This window comes from Carcharhinus amblyrhynchos, chromosome 1 (assembly GCF_965287045.1).
Source record: "Carcharhinus amblyrhynchos chromosome 1, sCarAmb.v2.hapA, whole genome shotgun sequence".
Lineage (NCBI taxonomy): Eukaryota > Metazoa > Chordata > Chondrichthyes > Carcharhiniformes > Carcharhinidae > Carcharhinus > Carcharhinus amblyrhynchos.
The window spans coordinates 47,958,514-47,979,388 of record NC_137324.1 but is presented as its reverse complement, the minus strand read 5'-3'; the positions used below and the strand labels follow the sequence as shown (position 1 = coordinate 47,979,388).

At 45.8% G+C, this 20,875-nt stretch overlaps 1 protein-coding gene across 2 annotated transcripts in view; it reads right to left on the bottom strand.

The window, feature by feature from the left end:
* Nucleotides 1-20,875, bottom strand: part of LOC145362534 (A disintegrin and metalloproteinase with thrombospondin motifs 12-like) — a 510,217-nt gene that overhangs the window by 186,144 nt on the left and 303,198 nt on the right. For both annotated transcript variants that reach the window (XM_080218577.1, XM_080218596.1), the window contains exons 11-12: nt 15,992-16,137; nt 10,929-11,098 (exon numbers count right to left, since the gene is read on the bottom strand). In XM_080218577.1, the coding sequence (XP_080074703.1) occupies nt 10,929-11,098; nt 15,992-16,137 (316 nt within the window). The remainder of the gene's footprint in view (nt 1-10,928; nt 11,099-15,991; nt 16,138-20,875) is intronic.

The following is a 20,875-nucleotide window of genomic DNA, read 5'->3' as shown; positions in this document are numbered from 1 at the left end:
GCGATGGTAATGCCATTGAATGTCATGGGGCAATTGTCAGATCCTGTCTTTTGGAGATTGTCATTGTCTCCACTTGTATGGTATGAATGTTACTTGCCACTTGTCAGCCCAAGCCTGGATATTATCTAAGTCTGGCTGGCATTTGGACATAAACTGTTTCAGTATCTGAGGAGTTGCGAATGATACTGAAAACTGCGCAGTCATCAGCAAAGATTCCCACTTCTGACCTTACAATGGAGGGAAAATTGATGAAGCAGCTAAAGATGGTTGTGCCGAGAACACTGGAAGAAAATTGCACCGATTCTCAATAAAATTGGTAAGCTGAGGGCAACAACTAAGGGCCTGGCCTACTTTATTTATTTAGATAAAAACGAATTATTGCGGATGCTGGAATCTGAAACAAAACCAGAAAATGCTGAAAAGTCTCAGCAAGTCCGACAGCATCTGTGGAGAGAGAATACGACCAACGTTTCCAGTTTGGATAACCTTTGGTCAGAGTTGATGAAAGGCCATCCAGGCTCAAAATGTTGGCTCTAATCTCTCTTCACAGATGTTGTCAGACCTGCTGACATTTTCCAGTTTTGTTTAATTTATTTGAAGTTCAGTCTGGAAGTAGCTCCCTGTATCCTCTTTCTATGTGCACTGTTTATTATTCAACACAAATCTGTCAGTTGCTTTCCCTGGTGTATGTCACCAGGGTGTTTCAGAGCAATTTACAATTAATTGTGTGTCTTTTGAAACATAGGTACTGTTGTCGTACAGGCAAATGTGGCAACTAATTTGTACACAGTATGACCCTGCAAACAGCAGAAAGATCAGTGATCAGATAATCTGTTTTGATGGCTTTGGCTGAGGGTTAAATGTTAACTGGGAAATCAAGAGAATTCCCCGCTTCTCTTGGGAAATTCAACTCAGATTCAATTTGATCATTTTACACTCTAAAATCAGAGGTAGTGCAGAAGTGCAGCAGACATGCAGCAGGAGCAATCATTGGAAGTGTGGTGTACCCTAGAACCATGTGTTCCACTGAAAAAAAAGGACTGCTTGGTATGCAGGCTATCCTACAAACCAGCGGGCTCCAAACTTTTCAGTACGAGGGCCACATCGTACATCTTACACATTTCCACAGGCCAAAGAAATGAATTCATTTTATAAATGAATGAATAAAATTTAAATGCTGCAGGCCGGATGTGGCCTGCAGGCTGTAATTTGGAGACCCCTGCTACAGACGATGGCTCGGTGAGCCGTAGAGGAATTGGTGATCATTACTGGGGATATCTGCTGCCTGTAGATAGGGAAGATATGATATAGTTTTGGGCATATGAAGCTCTCATGATGGGGAGGGGTGGTGAGCAGAGAATTGCGGGGAGCTTCATCTCTGTTTGTTACTGTGCACACAGTCTCCAGATGGGGTGGGTAGAGATCCAAGTGGAGTATGGATGCTTTGCAGGTGAGGGGTCATGGGGGAAACTCTGAATGTCCACCATGGCATTGACGGGATCCCAGTATTAGTGGGGGAGGCTGGACAATTGCGGGATAATTCTACCTGCACATTGTGAGGATCCAGCTAAATCGGAGGCATGTGGACAGTGAGGTGGAGCAGCACCATCCTGAAGTTCCAGAACAAAGGTGTCATGCAAAGGCAAAAGTAAAATTGGTTCTGTTTGGGAGGGGTCAGCTGGACTATGGAGCTCCTTCCAATGACACAAATTCACTTGTTGGTGCTGCTACAGTCGCAGGATCCAGGTCAGTTACAAAGGAGAGGTACATCATGGACCAAGGAGAAACTAAAATCTTATCATTTCCTTCAGTGCTATTAAGCACACAGATAGCACTCAATAGCCTCACCTCAAAGCCTTAATACTGGCAGAGTACAATATAGGAATGCAGCCTTGGAGAGTAAAGGCAATAGTGAAGGGAGCACAGGTACATTTTGTCTGGTATCTGATCAATAGAAGGCAGGCATGGGCAAACAATGAATGCCATTCATCACTGGACAAATAGATTCCACTTATTGCTAACAAAAAGCCACAAATCGTGGTATTCCACTTCAAAGAATGGAGAGCTGCCTTGGTTTGGTCATTTCTTTCACATCTCATCACCTTCCTCCCCTGCCCAGAGGGCTCAAGATGTCACAACTCTGGAGTGGACTTCTGCTCATGTCTCTATGTGTGTCAGAACCTCAGGGGTAAGGCTGCATCAGGCACAGTGCAATGAAGACATTTACAGCTGTGGAACCACACACCTCACATAGATCTCACAATCACAGGCCAATCATTAATTCCTGATCTCACATCACTGTCCTTCTCCTATGGACTTTAAATTGACAGAATAAGTGCATTAGCAGGCCACCACTTCCATTACCCTAGGATTGCCATGACCCCAAATCGTCAGGCACTCCCAGATGCCAGGAATCCTTGCAGGACCAAAACATCTGCAGGGACGGTTGCTAGGGGATAAGTGCTAAACACACAAAACGGCGGCTGATGATTCTGGTACATCACCCTCAAACTCGTGCTGCTCATAATTCCACACATTCCTTCACAGGACTTCTAAAGATGTGCTTCTGGTGCCTGGACCACTCAGGTGGCTGCAATATACTTTTCAAATCAAGGTGTCAAGGTCCTGGTGGTTGAAGGAAGGTGCCTTTGGCTTGTGGCTGAATGCCATATTGTTAAGTCTCCTGGCCACAGGGGGGCTGGAGAGAATGATAGGAGTGGGCCGGACTGGCCTATATGGACTGGGTCCTTCGAATCTGGGTGGAAAATTCAACCCACCAGGTAATTTAGGGCAATACATATTCGTACGAAATGAATGAGGTTCCAAGTGCAAAATTCACGCAAGTTCACGCCATTCCAGACATCAGGTATAGCGCCACCGGAACTGCCCCCCACCACAATTGGACCAAAAAAAATGGAGAATTCTACCCAAGATTCCTAATTTCCCTTATAATCACTTCCATTCAGTGCAATTTGATTAACATTATACGCAACAGCAAATTGGGTGGGTGGCAATGGGAAGAAATAAAAAGGAAATTCAGAAACTCCTGAATAATTTAAATGAATGGTATGAGTGGGCTGAGCGATGGTTTATAGTAGTTGTTATGATGGTACACTCTGAGAATTGCTGACGAGACGTGCAATGAATGAATGAAAAGCTTGATATTCAAGGGGTGTCTGAGGGCTCTCGGTCTGTATGCGATGGAGTTTAGAAGGATGAGGGGGGATCTCCCTGAAACTTACAGAGCAATGAAAGGCCTGGATTGAGTGGATGTGGGGAAGATGTTTCCATTAGTAGGAGAGACCAGAACTTGAGGGCACAGCCGCAGAATAAATGGGCGACCCTTTAGAACCGAGGAGAAGCAGAATTTCTTCAGCCAGAGGGTGGTGAATCTTTGGATTTCATTGCCACAGAAGGCTGTGGACGCCAGGTCATTGAATGCATTTAAGACAGAGATAAATAGTTCCTTAATTGACAAAGGGATCAAGGGTTACTAGGGAGAAGCAGGTAAACAGGGTTGACAATCATATTAGCCATGATTGAATGGCAGAGCAGATTTGATGGGCTGAATGGCTTAATTCTGCTCCTATGTCTTATGGTCTTGTGCAGAAAAAGTTTGTTGTCTCGCATTGATCAGGACACACGCAGTCCTATTGTTCAGACTCCAGGCTTTAGTCCTTCAGAAAGGGTTTGAAGGGAGAAATAATTTATACCGCATGAGAAAAGAGCGATAACTAGTTGGCAAGTGGACTCTGATTGGTTGAGGTATTATCATGGGGGATGCACCTGGGAACTGTTTTCCCCCATGTTTTTGTTTACTTCAGAAATGCTGTAATTGCTGGACATGTTCCTTTTGCCTGCAGAGGACAGGCCGTAGAATATGAATAAAACTACCCATCTGCAAGTATAAGTGAGTCACAGTGCAAGTCCAATTTACAACCGTAACATGGTGTACTACAATTTAAGATTATCAGCCATTCAAGGGAGTGCCATCCAAATTTGGAGAAAGTGCTAAAATAGGAGGCATAGTAAATAATTGTATTTGTTGATCTCACCCAGTAGGACATAGTCATAAAGAGCTAAAAGGGTCAGATTCCACCACAGGCTGTGAATTCCAGGCAAGGACGATGGCAGAGTCACTAAATTGGCATCAACCTGCCTGAATTAAAGCTTAGAAAAATCAGCCACATTTCCTGATTTCTCATCATTATCCCTTATCTAGCTGATGCTATCTCCCTGGTCCCACACTCAACCCTGGAACTCCCAGATAACAATGTCACCTATGTCAGACTCCTATTTAGCAGTTACAGCTCAGCCTTCAACACCATTATTTCTATGAAACTCATCTCCAAGCTCTGTGGCCTGGGCCTCGGCTTCTCCTGCTACAACTGGTTCCTGAATTTCTAACCCACAGTCCACAATCAGTAAGGATAGGCAACAACACCTCCTCCATGATCATCCTCAACATCGGTGCCCCACTAGGCTGTGTTCTCAGCTTCCTACTGTACTCTTTACACATCTATGATTGTAAGGCTAAATTTCCCTTCAACTCGATTTTCAAATTTGCTGATGACACCACCGTACTGGATCGGATCTCAAACAATGACAAGACAGAGTACAGGAAGGAGATAGAGAATCTGGTGAACTGGTGCAGCAACAATAATCTCTCCCTCAATGTCAACAAAGCAAAGGAGATAGTCATCGACTTCAGGAAGCATGGAGGAGAACATACTCTTGTCTACATGATCGGGAACGAAGTAGAAATGGTCGAGAACTTCAAGTTTTTAGGTGTCCAGATCACCTACAAACTATCCTGGTCCCCCCATGCCAACACTATAATTAAGAAAGCCCATGAATGCCTCTACTTTCTCAGAACACTAAGGGAATTTGGCATGTCAGCTATGACTCTTGCCAACTTTTACAGATGCACCATTGAAAGCATTTTTTCTGGTTGTATCACTTGTTGTACTCCTTCTACCTCCTGCAACATTGTCACACCAGAGTGATGGACCTGGGTACTCCGTGTTAGGGAGTCTTTTTTGGCAGGCAGAAGAGTGATGATGACTTGCTAAGCACCATTAGGATGATGCCCTAGTGCAAACTAGTCTGACTCCTACCTGAGCCCCATGTACGCGCTGGCAGAATAAGGGATCTGAAACCCCCATACGGGGCCCTGGGGTGAGTGAGGTGGAGTGGAGTACAGGAGAGAATCACTGGTAGGGTCTGGGCAAATGGCTTTCTTTTCTCAGTGACAAGGCATTGAAAGACCTCCCCAACTGACATCAGCATGAAGCACCCCTCCCGCGATCATCAATGGAAGGGGATTCCGATTCGAGACAAACCTGAGACAAATTAGTTACAGGTCGGTGGTGAAAAAACATTTCATTGCAATAATGGTGTTTAAATGAGACATTCTAACATAAAAACATGTGAACAACGTTCAGGTGCTTAAATGTCTTTCTAAGTAGTGCAGCCCTTCACCCGTGCCATCGCAGTGCAACTTCCTAACATTACATGGCCTTCCACTTCATTAAGTAACTCCCCAGAATGTACATCGGAGGTGGAGGGGGCCAGCTGATTACCGTGCCCCGCGATCTGTGATGCGCGTGGAGGGTGTTCTCTGGAGGCCCTGGACCTTGAGGGCCCTGGCCTGCTTTCGGGTATCTGGGATGTTTCCATGACACCCTCTTCAACCCACTGCTCCTGAGATGCCCTGGTGTCAGGAAAGGGAGGGTCACAAGGTGTAGCCACAGCCACAGTCTCTTGGCTGTAAGGCCCTGGCATGGGCTTGAGCCTTTCTTCCTCCATTGGAATTTCTCTGGGCCCCAGGATCACTCCAGGGATGGCAGTGCTTCTGCTGTGAGCTCCAGAAGCTCTGGCATCACCTGGCACTGCCAATGGTGGACCACTTGCATCCTACCCATGATGGTCGAGCCCTCTGCGATTGCCACTTGACTTGGGGGCCACTTCTCATTGGCTGCAGAAGTACCTCTGAGACTGGGCCATGCTCTGCAGCCCCACAGCAATGACTTGGCCATGTTCTCAAGGGCTGCTGCAGTAGCCTGCTGAATCTCAGCACTGTCACGCTGGGTCTCCTGCAAGCTCTCCAGCCTCTCAGCCTTGGGCCACAGAACCTCAAGAATCCTGTTCAGTCCCTCAGCTGTGCCCTCTGGGACTCTGCTGTGGCCTGCTGTGACTCAGCCGCTGCTTGGAGCCTGCCAGTCATGGTGAGGTTCCCCTGCCCCAGACTTTCCACTGCAGACACCACCCTTGCAGTGTTGGCCTGGGAAGCATGCAATAGCTGGTCCGCCTGAAAGTTTTGGGATTCCTCCCAACAGCCTTGCAGTTGGTCCAGTGTGGCTGTCAGCCCCTCCTGCATTCCCTGCTTCTGTCACTGCATCTCCAGCAGCTGAGGGTGAAGTGATCTCAGAAGACCAGCATGCAGCCTGGGGCCAGTTGAGTCCTCGCCTCCAGCAGGCCCCCGCTTGCCAGAGGCCTTGGGCATTCCCTCCTCCATCCGATGTACATTATCAGATGTGTTGTGCTCATCAGAGAGTGACCCAGAAGCCTCACCACTAACTGGACCCACTGATGTGTCAGTATCTGGGATGGTGAGTTGTAAGGTGCCAAAACGGTGCCACCCTCGCAGGTCCTTTCACCATATCCTCCCAGGACTCATCCGAAATGTCTGGACCAGGATGGGTGGGAGCTGCAGTATAGGCCTAGAGTCCAGAAAGCCCCCAGGATGGGGAGGGGGGTATCTACATCTGTCCCTGCAACACAGGACACAAGGTTAAGTGCAAAGGAGGGAGAATAACCTGGAATGCCAAACACCCGATTCACATTTTTCCACTGAACACAAGACAAAGCACCAAAAAAAATTATATCACAGCAACAGACCCTTCGGCCCTCCAAGCCTGTAGTGACCATGTTGCTCATCTGAATTATTACCCCCTACCCTTCCAGGGGCCATATGCCTCTATACCCATCCCATTCACATCGCTGTAAAGGTTATTATCATATCTGCATCCACGAACTCTCCCTGGCAGCGAGTTCCAGGCTCTACATTCTCTGTGCAAATAAACATGCCTCGTACATCTCCTTTAAACCTTGCCCCTCACACCTAAACCTTGTGCCCCTGAGGAGTTGCCTCAGAGTGAGTGGAGGATGACAGATGCTCAGTCTTGATGGCAGCCCGACCATGCTGTCGCTGACAGCCCGCATCTCCCCTTCCCTTGACAGCTCCAGCGACCGCTCCTCGAAGGGTGTGAGGGCCTACAGGTCTGGCTCACCACCTCCTGTCTCCACCCTGTCATGGGTGTTATGGTCAGTCTTCTCCTATGCAGACAGAAGGAGCCATGGCTCCTACAGGTATCAGGTGGTAGCCCTCAGGTGGCAAGCACAGTGGGGCTCTGGGGGGGATAGGAAGGAGGTGCTTGGGGATGGAAGGATCTGGGAGAGATGCAAGATGGGATTCAGCACTCACCCTTGCTGCCTGCGTGAGGGCGTTGACTTTTTTCCAGTTCGGGGGCCAATGCCCTGGCACTGACTGAGGCAGCGACTGCCTCCCAGGCCGCATTTCCAAAAATACCCCGGGTCTGTGTCCTCCTGGGGGGAAGAGGGTGTCCCACTTGCCTCTGCTGCATCCAGTAGCCTTCCCTGGTTGCCCTCAGAAAATTGGGGGGGCTGATGGTGTGCACATTTTATGCAGGAACGCCTGCCTGCCTGTCCATTCTTGAGTTTTTAATGGAGCTGCCCCTCGTTAGGGCAGAACAGCTGCAGGCAGTTTGACAGAACATTCCAGCAAGTTCCATTCAATTTGCTTGTCAGCAGTGGGGAAAGGCACGTGAGCACTTGCAGGTGTGCTGATTGGGGCAGGGGGCGGGGCTGCCACTCTGCCTGAGATCATTCAGGGGGAAGGGGGAGGGGCTCGTGATCGGTCTGGGTGACGGGGGAAGAGGGAAGGAAACAAGGGGGTCAGAAAAATAACACTTTATGAAGTTGTAACAAATTGACAGCACGTTCACCCTTTGTCAGGCTGGAATGCTTTTAGCCAGTTGAGCAACCAAGTCTAAACAACCTTTTCCAACCTTGTGCACTACACAGTTTCTCTTTTTATAAAGGGTATCTTATTTTAGCTTCCACATTTACTGAAGAATGATGGGGCGATTCTCCCATTGCGACCTGCCAATTATCTGGCAGAATGGGTCAGAAGAATCGCGTGTCAGCCTTTTCGTGGGATTGCTGCATGAGTTCCTGATGCATGCACGTCTCCCAGAGCCAGAGAACAGGAGCAATCGGGATCGTGCTGGAAACTGGCAGGAAGAGAGACAAGTGATTTTAATCTGTTATAAATGTATTTTAACTGTATTTTAAATGTCATTATCAGGCCCGGCATGGAATTCGCCGAACCCGATAGCATCTCCCACCCCGCCAGGAGTATTTCACTTTGGCGTTGTTTAGACTAGCTCCCTACTTTTGGGGAAGTAGTGGGAGACCCCACCGGAGTGAAAAGGAGGTAACTGGGGCCCCCACAGGGGATTAGACGGCAGGGTGTGGTGCTCCCTGGGCATGGGCACCCTGGCAGTGCCAGCCTGTGTCCCCAGCATTGCCCAAAGGGCAAAGTGTCCATGCCCGGGGGCACCTTGACACTGCCCAGCTAAAAATGGAGGTTGCAGGAGGTTTTTAAAAATTCTTTGATGGGATGTGAGCATCACTGCCAAGGCCAGCATTTGTTGCCCATTCAAATCGCCCTTGAACTGAATGGCTTATTGGCCATTTCAGAGGGCAGCTGTGAGTCAAACACATTGTTGTGGCTTTGGAGTCACATGTACATACAAGCAGCTAAGGACAGCAATGTCCTTATTAAAAGACAAATGGCTTCCAACATCAATCAATGATAGTTTCGTTGGTGACACTAGTATCCAGATTGTCACAGACATGGAAACGTGTTGGAGCTTCCTAAATAGCAGCATGACCCAGAGCCAGAGGTCCTGCCCCATTTCTAATCCATCTAATCTTTGCTATTGTGAAAGGGATCAGGGCATGATTCACACATCAGGGCAACCCAACTCAGCATGTCATTTGAACTTAATGCTGAATTCAGACAGGTCCTATTTTGGCTGTTGCAAGGGCCGTAACCCATAGGTTTGGAATAGACATAAACACTCCTGAAGGGCAGATAAGTTTGTATATAATGTGAAGTTATTTAAATACCAGGCTCTTTAAAAATGAAAAAGAGGCTTCAAGTGCCCAGGGTTAACAAAAACTTGGTTCCAGCAGTTTCAATAGCTGTTTGTTGTCATTTCCTAAACAGCTCATTCTGAGTCCATGGCTGATTTTCATAAGATGAAATTATTTCAGCAGAGAATTCTAAATTTACAATTCCATTGACATCTTAAGGAGGCCATGAGAGGATTAGTTGTCTTTTGATGTGGGATGTGAATAAAACTTTTGTTGTTTTTATAAGAGATTACCTACTTGAGAATGAAAATGTTTGAATGCGCTTTCAATAATGAAAGCTATTTTTAATATAGTGAAAGTGATATTGGATTTTTAAAATTTCATCTCAACATGGCTCCTGAGGTCTGCCGATTGTGGATACTGCATACATTGGCGAGGAGGATATAAGGGACCACGGTGTGTGGGTGTGTGTTAGGTGGAGTTTCTCTCTAGAGAATGTTGTCTCTCTCATAAGCTTATTTACAACTATAGCAATAAGATGTTTGGAAGAATTGTGATGGACTCTTGTCTATGATGGGTAATTACTCAAAATAATTATTTCTATTGTTTGTAAAATATTTTCTTGCACATGGATGTCACTGGCAAAGGTGCTTTTGATAATTTTTGGTGGTGGCTAATCCAAGGTGGAATAAATCCGACCCTTTTAACCAGTCTGGCCGAGCTCTCAGCCACTTCCGTGGCCATATTCTGGGGCAAAGGGACCAGGATCCATCTTACACCCCCACTAGAGCAAAAATAACGCAATGGGGTCCATAAAGGTAGGGCTGACAAGTCAGAAAATTTCTCAACTTGAGCTACCAGCCTTCATAGCAAACATCCAAGACTTTCTTTCAGTTCCAATTTTACTAATTGAATTCAAATTTCACCAGTTGCCATAATGGGATTTGATCCAAAATCCCTAGATCATTAGCCAGGTTCTCTGGGTCACCACTCCAATAACATTATCACTACAATATCATATCACCTTAACTGGGATCTTCATCAAGGTTCTTTTACCCCAAGAGGGTATTATGACAAAGTAAAATACTACAGATGTTGGAATTCTGAAATAAAATCAGAAAATCCTGGAAATAATCAGCAAGTTACACATTGACCCTGCTTCTCTCTCCACTGATGCTGCCTGACCTGCTAATTATTTTTCATAGAATCATAGAATCCCTTCAGCTCAGAAAAAGGCCATTCACCCATCGGGCCTGCATCAATAACAATCCCACCCATGCCCTATCCCTGCAATCTCACATTAATTCCTCTGACACTGTGGGGCAATTTAGCATGGCCAATACACCTAATCTTCACATTTTTGGACTGTGAGAGGAAACTAGAGCATCCAAAGAAAATCCATGCAGATAGGGGCAGAATGTGCAAACTCCACATAGACAGTGATCCAAGGCTGGAATGGTCCTTGGCGTGGGATGCAGCAGTGCTAATCATTGTGCTGCCTCAGCTGTACATCAGTGAATATTAGGAATGTGGTAACAGAGATCAGTGCACACTGCAGCAAATGTCATCTATAATGTAACAAATACACAGTCATTCTAACACTTGGACCTTTACACCTAAATTCTTGATATGTGTTATAGCATTCAAAGTTCTATCATAAGAGCGAGAATTCAAATAGTACAGCCTTTAGTCTCCACCAGGTTTGGACTACTTGGCAAAATATTTTATCCAAATGAACTACATACCAATTGGGTGGACCGGAATCCAAGAGTAGAGCTCATTTTTGTAAAGAACTGTATCAAACTCGCTGCACTGCATCTGACGGAATGTAGGTATCTCCTGCGGACATGGTTTGACACTACAAATACGATATCGCTTACGTTTTCCAGTACAGTACGTTCCGCCAAACCTAGGACTAGGCAAAAGAAAATGGCAATAGTACAACAGAAACATTTCCAATAGCAGTTCGATGGACAATGAAATGCAAAATTACATTCCACAATTCTATCATTTGACTTCTAACATTATCTCGCTGTCACCGTAGAAAGTGCACTGGGTTGAAAATCACTCTTCAAAGTAGCTAACCAGAAATATGAAGACACGCTTATCAACTTTCTAACTTCCATCAGCCCACACATGAAGTATTCACACCAACTCTCTGCTCATTAAAATTAAAATTGCATTGCAGACCATGTTATCCACTGCCTTTAATGAAGAAAGAATTGACAGTTACGCAGCATCTTTAACATTCTCATGATGTCCCAAGTGTTTAATAGCCAAAGGAATATCATGTCTGGAGTTGAGATTCTATCATAATGTTAATAATTAAGGGCTGCTAGTTTACACGTTATGTGGAGATGCCGGCATTGGACTGGAGTAAACACAGTCAGAAGTCTCACAACACCAGATTAAAGTCCAAAAGCCAAGTGGCTTTTGCTACCAAATAAACCTGCTGGATTTTAACCTGGTGTTATAAGAGTTCTTACTAAATCTACACATTAAACTGGAACATGTAAATGATCTGCCAGTCCCGGTTGAGGGGTAAAGAGCACACTCTTTCCTCTTCTTCAAAGACTGCGGGGCTGGGGGTGGGTGTTTATATTTAACTGATCAACAAAGAGGTTCTCAGTTTCTTTTTATTCCTTCATAGGATGTGGCATTGCTGGCAAACTATCTGTAATGATCTCAATGAGGCCCATGAGGTGGGCGTCTTGGAGCATGAGCGCCCAGATTCAGATAATGATTGCCTGCTCACATTTTGATTTGATGCCTTAAGTTTCCTTTCTACTTTTTCCTTTGTTTCAGGCAGTTCCCCTCCTTTTGGGAGCTGCCCATTTTAATTTGTCCCTTCGTTAATTTGGTTTATTCGGTTGACCAAAAAGTTTGTAAATAAAAGGGAACCCTGGTGAAGGGACACTGGCCTCTGATGAGTCATTTAATTATTCACCCCCATCTGCCCTTAAAAAGACGGTGATGAACTGTCTTCTAGAACTGCTGAAGTCCATGTGCGGATCATGCTGGGCTGTGAGGTTACAAATAGTGACTGAATAAATTCGGCTCCTGCTGCAAGGCCACTCTGTCCTAACAAAATCATCATTACCTTGCCCTCTATGGTGCGATTGTGCCGCTGGTGCGGGATGATGGTAGAGTCAGGGACATTGATTGTAAGGCAGCTCTTGGTGATTATGGCTGTGTCAGACTGGCTGGAACAATGTGTAAGACAATTTTCCCAATCTTCGCTTAAACTGATCCCACAGTCTGAGCGAAGAGCTATATTTGAGATGAGGGAGACAGAGTGGGAGGATGGAATAACTTGCATTTATATAGCAGTTCAGGCCAATGCAAGATGCTTTACAGCCAATGAAGTACCTCTGATGTAACTTTAACCTTTTTTTGGTGGAAGGAAAGAAAGAAAGAATTTCAGACCTGCACTGCTTCAAAAAATAGTGTGCTGCTGGGATCACCAGATCAAAAAATTTACATTTACATCTCCGATCCAATTTAGGGGGACTCATCTCCCAAATTTTCACCTGTTAATGAAATGCTGTTTGTAAAATTGCAGTGAAATCATAATCTCCTTCGGAACTACACTCATCAAAAGGCAGCTGCTGGCTAACCAACATGAGCTGTTAAAATATTAAGAACATTTATCTACACAATGTCAGCTCTGATGTTTAACACTCTGTGCATCCATGAATATTTATTGAAAATTAACAGAAGTCCTGTGCTGATGATCACAAGCATGGAGAGAGCAATTCAACATATTCTGCAGTGCAGTATTGTCATTATAAATACATACATAAATAACTATGCTCACTGACCCCCTATAGAGTGGCTCATAAGGAGTTAGATGACATGCTGTTTAAGTTTTTTTCACATCCAAAGTAGTAACTGCATCAGGGAGTTACACTGATTTATTAATCAAATTGGGCTTTTATTCCAGACGATTGTAAATGTGTACATAATATCTCCAGATTAGGATTCTATTAAATTTACATTGAATCATAAGAACATAAGAAGTAGGAGCAGGAGTAGGCCATCTAGCCCTTCGAGCCTGCCCCGCCATTAAACAAGATCATGGCTGATCTGAAGTGGATCAGTTCCACTTCCCCGCTTTCTCCCCATAACCCTTAATTCCCTGGTCTACCAGAAACCTATCCACCCGTGACTTAAATATATTCAGCGAGGTAGCCTCCACCACTTCAATGGGCAGAGAATTCCAGAGACTCACCACCCTTTGAGTGAAGAAGTTCCTCCTCAACTCCGATCTAAACTGCCCCTCCCCTTTATTTCAAGGCTGTGCCCTCTAGTTCTGCTATCCTTTCTAAGTGGGAAGAATCTCTCTACCTCTACCATATCTAACCCCTTCATTATCTTATATGTCTCTATAAGATCCCCCTTCAGTCTTCTAAACTCCAACGAGTACAGACCCAGTCTATTCGATCTCTCCTCATAGGCTAACCCCCTCATCTCTGGTATCAGCCTGGTGAACCTTCTCTGCACTCCCTCCAAGGCCAATATATCCTTTCACAAATGCGGCGACCAAAACTGCACACAGTACTCCAGTTGCGGCCTCACCAGTGCCTTGTACAGTTGCAGCAAGACCTCCCTGCTTTTATATTCTATCTTCCTTGCTATAAAGGCCAACATTCCATTCGCCTTCTTGATCACCTCCTGCACCTGCAGACTGGGTTTTTGCGATTTGTGCACAAGGACCCCCAGGCACCTCTGCACCGTAGCATGCTGCAGCTTTTCACCCTTTAAATAATAATCCCTCCTACTATTATTTCTACCAAAGTGAATAACCTCACATTTGCTAACATTATAATCCATCTGCCAGGTCCTCACCTACTCACTCAGCCTATCTAGATCTCTCTGCAGATTTTCTGCGCCTTCCATGCAATTTGCTTTTCCACTCATCTTCGTGTCATCAGCAAATTTCGTTACACTACACTCAGCCCCCCCTCCAGATCGTCTGTGTATATGGTAAACAGTTGAGGCCCCAGTACCTATCCCTGCGGCACTCCACTAGTCACCAACTGCTAACCAGAATAGCACCCATTGATTCCAACTCTCTGCTTCCTATTAGACAACCAATCCTCTATCCACGCTAACACCTTACCCCCAGGATGTTGTTAATCAGTGATGATAATGCCATTGAATTCCAAGGGAGGGATGGTTAAACCTCTCTTGCTGGGTATGGTCATTGCTTGGCAAATGTGTAGCACAAATGTTCCTTTGCCATTTATCAGCCCAAGCTTAGTACTGTCTAGAACTTGATCGAGATGGGCATGGACTGCTTCAATATCTGAGGGGGCAGATGGCTACATTATTGGCAGGGTTCTCCTCACCCACATCAATCGCATTCCACCCCCCAACCCACCCCCACCCACCCCCCCCCACCCTTGCTCCCATGCCTCACCATTGCAACCTCAGCCCCAGTAACACTGATAAGTGCTGAACAATGAATAGTTGGTGGCCTCTGATTGGCAACCAGCTCTGGTTAGGTGGGGCTCCTGTTCCCTGGGAATGCCATCCGCTGCCCAGTTAAATGCCTGATTGGCACTTCATGCAGCAAACCTTCCCAAAAAGAGGCATTATGGATTGTCGTGAGACCCCTCACCTATATTAAATTCTGCTCATTGTTCTGCGCCCCCTAGTAGGAGACTTGATCACTGGACACTGGAGGTGGGTTTGGCCTTTTGATGTCACCTCTTGTCCCCTTCCTCTTCCTCCCTCTTCCAGAAGATTCTCCTCTGCAGTTCATTCTCCCTTTCATTTTTTAGCCCAAGGGGTGTGAACATGTGCAGAGGAAGTGCAGAAGTTAGGGCAAAGCCTTTCAGCTTGTGGCATATCATTCCCTGTGGACCATAGCAACGTCAAACAACTCAACAAAGCATCAAATACTCCTACAGTCACAAGAGCCAACAGAAATCAATCAGCATCTTAGCTGCATTGTGTATATCATTACAGCTCGTCACCAAGGCAACTGTTCTGAAAAACAAGGGCAGTTGGCCCCTGGAAGCACCAGGGGGAAGCTTTTGGCTTCTTTCATGGCGTGTTTGCTGTTCAGGGAGGTTTAATCAAACAGGAGGATGGCATGTAAGCATTCTGCTTCTGTCTGAATTAAGTCTGCGATGGGAAGGCCCCATGGTTGGGCTTCCTGACCTCTCATTAACTGAGGCCCTTAAGTGGCCAATTAATGGTCAGTTATGCGCCTCATCTCACTGCCGCTGGCTTTAATCCTTGTTCAAAGACATTCAGTGCCTGATCGAGGGACTCGGCATTAGTGGTGGAGTCTTGGTGGAGAACTACTCTCCCTGCCTTTGCTGTCAACCCCCTCTCACGTGACCCTCAGGGTGTGAAGCCCCTTCCACCAAGGCTAATCTTTGGCTTGTATCGCTCCTTATCCTGGACTGCTGGTGGTTGTTGCAATAATGCCTTGGTGACCCTGGTGGATAAAAAAGCTGCCCGCCTTCTTTTGCCAGACTTTCCTCCCCTCTGGTACTTGATGTCAGACTAATGTCTTTTCCCCGTTGCACATAGCGACAGGGTGGGGCTACTATTTACAAATTTTACAGTTAAAGCTTGTTTCGATATTTTATGTTCAGCATCTGCAACATGCCAATGAGACCTGAAGCCTAATTTCTGGTGAGCCTCAGGCTTCCGGCTTCTGAGGCTCACCCCCAGCTGACCTTCAGGTCAAGAAATAGGCTAAAACAAATTTACAGCCCTTTGTATATTTTTTCTTTTTTTTAATTTAAACTTTATTTTTTATTCTCAGAAACTGATCAAGTGAAATACTCACACTGGATTGCTGCAATGCCTCTCCGCTGCTTGAACTCCTGCTCCACATGTGCGCGTACAATGTGACCAGGAACTCCAGGTGTTCCACCCTCCATTCACAGCTTCTGGACGGTTACCAACTGTCACACACTCGCCATTAAAACACCACTGAAACAAAAAGCAATTTGCACTGTTAGCACAAAGACAGGCAAATAATTGTGTTGCATTAACTCACAGAACTGGAGAGAGCACTGAACTAGATCCTGACATTGGGTTGTTGGAAACTGTATCTTGATATAAATCTAGTTAAGAATGGGGAGTAGATTTAGGTATATATGACACTGATTTGGCAGATTCCAATGGAAATAAAAATTGGGAGAGATATAAAACAGGTCAATGACTTGCTATCATTACTACCTAACCCAATTTTTTACAATCACACCAACTGAAGATTTTGCCCCTAAATTGAAATGTTTCCAAGACGAAAGGATTTTATATCCAACATAACGGTTTTGATAGATTGTTGTTAAATTCAAATGAAGATGTTATGGTCCATGTCGGTGCGAGAGACATGTTCAAACAGAGTCTGCCTCAAAATATGTCGACTGTGATGTGTTTTTTGGTTGTGTGCTTGTCTGTGCAACAGGAACTGTGAAGGATCACCAGACATGAAAGCAAACGATGCAAGTCCTGCGGTTTCACATTTTTCGATTCCTTTCAAGTCGTTGTGTGGAAGTGTGCACAAGATAGTTTCCTTTAACTAAGTCAATAACTCTTATGTAAGTCATTGACAATGAATTTGCATATAGGCTAGGAAAATCAGACGACAAAGGTTGCGTAGATGAAAAATTCATAGAACACTTTTAGGATAGTTTTTGACAACACCACATTCTGGCATCAACCAGAGAGCTGGCTATACCATACCTGGTATTGTTCAATGAGATCAGATTAATTAATAACCTCACTGTGAAACTCCCCTAGGCACTGTGGTCATAATACGATTGAATTTTATATTCAGTTTGAGTGGGAGAAGAGTGGGTCCAACATTAGTATTTTAAACTTAAATAAGGGCATATTATCTAATGGTGAGAGATTGCAGAGCTCTGAGATGCAGAAGGATCCACAGCGTGAATTGTACACATGGTGTGGGCACACGGAGGGCAGGACCCAAAGCTGCCCCATTTCCCAGTACCACCAGAGATTGACTGATGAGCGCTATACTATATTGCTGGCCATTTAAGAGACAGCTAGTGTTACATCCAGAGGGCAGTGAACTGGGAGTGTGGTGGACACCTGATACAATGGTGGCCCACAGCAAAATTCAGAAGTGGCTGCCAGAAGCCGCTGCAGACAAAGGAGGCAGAGGGAGGTCTGCATCATTTTTTAAAAATTTATTCATGGGATGTGAGCATCATTGGCTGGCCAGCATTTATTACCATCTCTAGTGCCTGAGGGCAGTTGAGAGTCAATCACATGTTCTGGAGTCACATGTTGGCCAGACCAGTTAAGGACGGCAGATTTCCTTCCCTAAAGGATGGACACTAGACAATGCTCACTCACTCTTACCAAGTGCAGAAGATAAAGAACAAAGAACAGTGCAGCACAGGAACAGGACTTTCGGCTTTCCAATCCCACGCCAATCATGTTGTCTTACCTAGACCAATCGCTTATATCCTTCCATTCCCCATCTATTCAGGTATCTATCCAGTTAAGTCTTAAATGTTGTCACCATATTTGCCTCAACCACCTCACTTGGCAGTGCATTCCAGGCCTCCACCACCCTTTGTGTAAAAAATCTTCCCCTGCACATCTCCACTGAATCTTTCCCCGCTTATCTTGAACTTGTGCCCCTTTGTAATTGTCATTTCTGCCCTGGGAAAAATCTTCTGGCTGTTCATCCTATCAGTACTCCTCATAATTTTATAACTTCTATCAGGTTGCCCCTTAGCCTCTGTCTTTCCAGGGAGAATAATCCCAGTTTATTCAATCTCTCCTCATGTCTAATACCCTCCATATCAGGCAACAACCTGGCAAACTTTCTCTGCGCTCTCGCCAAAGCCTCCACATCCTTCTGGTAGGGTGGTGACCAGAATTAGACACAGCATTCCAAATGTGGCCTAACCAACATTTTATACAGCTGTAACATAATTTGCCAACTTTTATACACGATGCCCGTCTGATGAAGGCAAGTGTGCCATATGCTTTCTTCACCACCTTCTCCACTGTGCTGCCACTTTTAAGGATCTGAGGACCTGTACTCCCAGATCTCTCTGTGTGTCTATGCTCTTGATGGTTCTCCCATTTATTTTATAGCTCCCACGGGAATTGGGTCTACCAAAATGCATCACTCCAGCTGTGTTGACCTCATTGCTTCCACAAAGGTGCGCAGACACTCGTCCAGGAAACAGGGTCTTGCCAGATGGGTTATTTCCAACAATGGATAATGGTTTTATGGTCATCAGCAGATTCTTAATTCCAGATTTTTTTCTTAATTCAAATTCCACCAACTACCAAGGTGGGATTCGAACCCGAGTTCCCGGAACGTTAGCTGAGTTTCTGGATTAATAATTTAGTATAATACCAATTGGCCACCAGCTCCCCTATCATGGTCTTGACAGGAAGACACAGCAGGTGGGAAGGAACTTCAGGTTGGCTGCAAGACTCTGTTTCTGGGACGAGTGTCTGCACACCTTTGTGGAGACAATGAGGTGAGTGCAACTGAGCTCGGTGGGCATGACCTAATGCGATGCACATGGATTCAGTGCAGGAAAATGTTCAATGATCTTCGGCATCTGGTAAGAGTGAGTGGGCATTGTCCAGTATGGGGGAACTGAGGAAGGGTGCCCATCAATTGTTGTAATCAAACATGTGGGAATCAAGGAGTCTCAGAGCACAACTCTACCCGTGTGTGTTAAGGCTGGAGAGAAGATCTGCAGTCCTGGATCCATCAAAGGAATAGGTGTGCAAAGAGGTTGGAAATGTCCACAAGCCTTGTAGGGGTGAAATGGGATGGGGACAGCATGGCAAAGTGCTAGAGGTGTAGGGTTGAGTACTCGTTGGAGCTCTGCACTTACTTCCAGGCACTTATTTGCCATCAAACAACAGCACAACCTCAAACAAACCACTGTCCACAGCAAACCGCCCAGCCTTCAGGAGAACAGTGGTCACAACACCACATCAACCTGCGTGACAACTTCTGCAAGGTGTGCTGGATCATTGACATGGATCTCACCATCACATGTCAGAACACCATCGACCAGGTACACTGTATATATTCATTCTCTACCTGATACGCTGCAGGAAAGGTTGGCTTGAGGCATGGTACATCAGCGAGACCATGCAGACGCTATGACAACAGGTGAATGGACACCGTGTGACAATCGCCAGGCAAGAGTGCTCCCTTGCAGACGGGAACACTTCAGCAGTCAAGGGCATTCAGCCTCTAATCTTCGGGTAAGCGTTCTCCAAAGGAGCCTTCAAGATACGTGACACCGCAGAATCTCCGAGCAGAAACATGTGCACGGCCTCAACCAGGATCTTGGGTTCATGTCACATTATCTGTAACCTCCCACCATTTGGCCTGGGCTTGCAAAATCTTACCAACTGTCCTGGCTTGAGACAATTCACACACATCTTTTTAACCTGTAATTATCCTCTCTCCACTCACATTGTCTGTATCTGTAAAGACTCGCATTGCAACCATTATCTTGCAACTGTGTCTTTGCCTATATAAGCCGTGTTTGTGAACCCAATTCTCTACTCACGTGATAAAGGAACAGCACTCCAAAAGCTTGTGATTCCAAATCAACCGGTTTCATACTGTATTTACAGGAGAAACATAGCCATAACAACGGCCAGAGGTAGTGAACTTGGCAATCTTTACCAGCTATGGGGGAGCACGGAGAGCCTCAGATCGTGGGGAAGCTGGAGTCTTGAGGGAAGGTAAGAGCCCAGTGGGCTGAAGTGAGACAGGCTGAAATGAAAAGAATGTATGGGTGTCTCATTCCCCATAAGGAGTTCAGTGATGCATCAATCACTCAGCCACTTGCACTGGGCAGTATATCATGGTCATTGACCCTCTGTGATATGACTAATAGTTCTGACCTGATAGTTTCCATCCCTCAGATTAGCCATCCACTAGAGCCAGCCAGGAGGCTGACGACCCTCCCTTGACACATGAGCAAGTGATAATGGAGGAAGATGCACCCATGGCACATCCTCTTTCAGCACTACGGACCAGCACGGATGCAGGCACATCGGTGGGCAATAGTGCGTCAGTTCAGTTGGCTGTGCCTTCACTGATAAGAGCACATCATACTCGCTTGAGCAGATGGCGGAGGTTGGGAAGTGCCAGGGATGCTGGCAGTCAGAGGAGTGCTGGAGACCAGGACCATGCTGAGTCCAAGGCAGCTGATGAGCAGCTGGGATTGTCAATCAGGCAACGGTTGCTTGCCCAGTTTGTGAGACAGCTCTCCCAGTTGTGGCACAATCCCTCAGATGTTAATCCGGGGAGTTTGTGAGGTCAACAGAGTTTGCTGATGTCATTTCCAGTGCTTTAGTCCATACTGGGTGATTCACCTGGTTTCATCCTTATTTTAGACTCTGGAGCGGTTTGATACAACTGAGTAGTCTGCTGGGTCATTTCCAAGGGCTTTTAAGAGTCAACCACATTGCTGCTGATCTGGAGTCACATGTAGGCCAGGTTCAGGTAAGGACGGCAGATTTACTTCCCAAAAGGACATCAGTGAACCAGATAAGTTTTTATTACAATCAACAATGATTATGTGGTCAACTTTTGACCAACCTTTAATTTCAGGTTTATAAATTGAATTTAAATTCTAAAGCTACAATGGTGGGATTTGAACTCCTGTCCTCATTAGACTGGGCCTCTGGATCATTGGTCCCG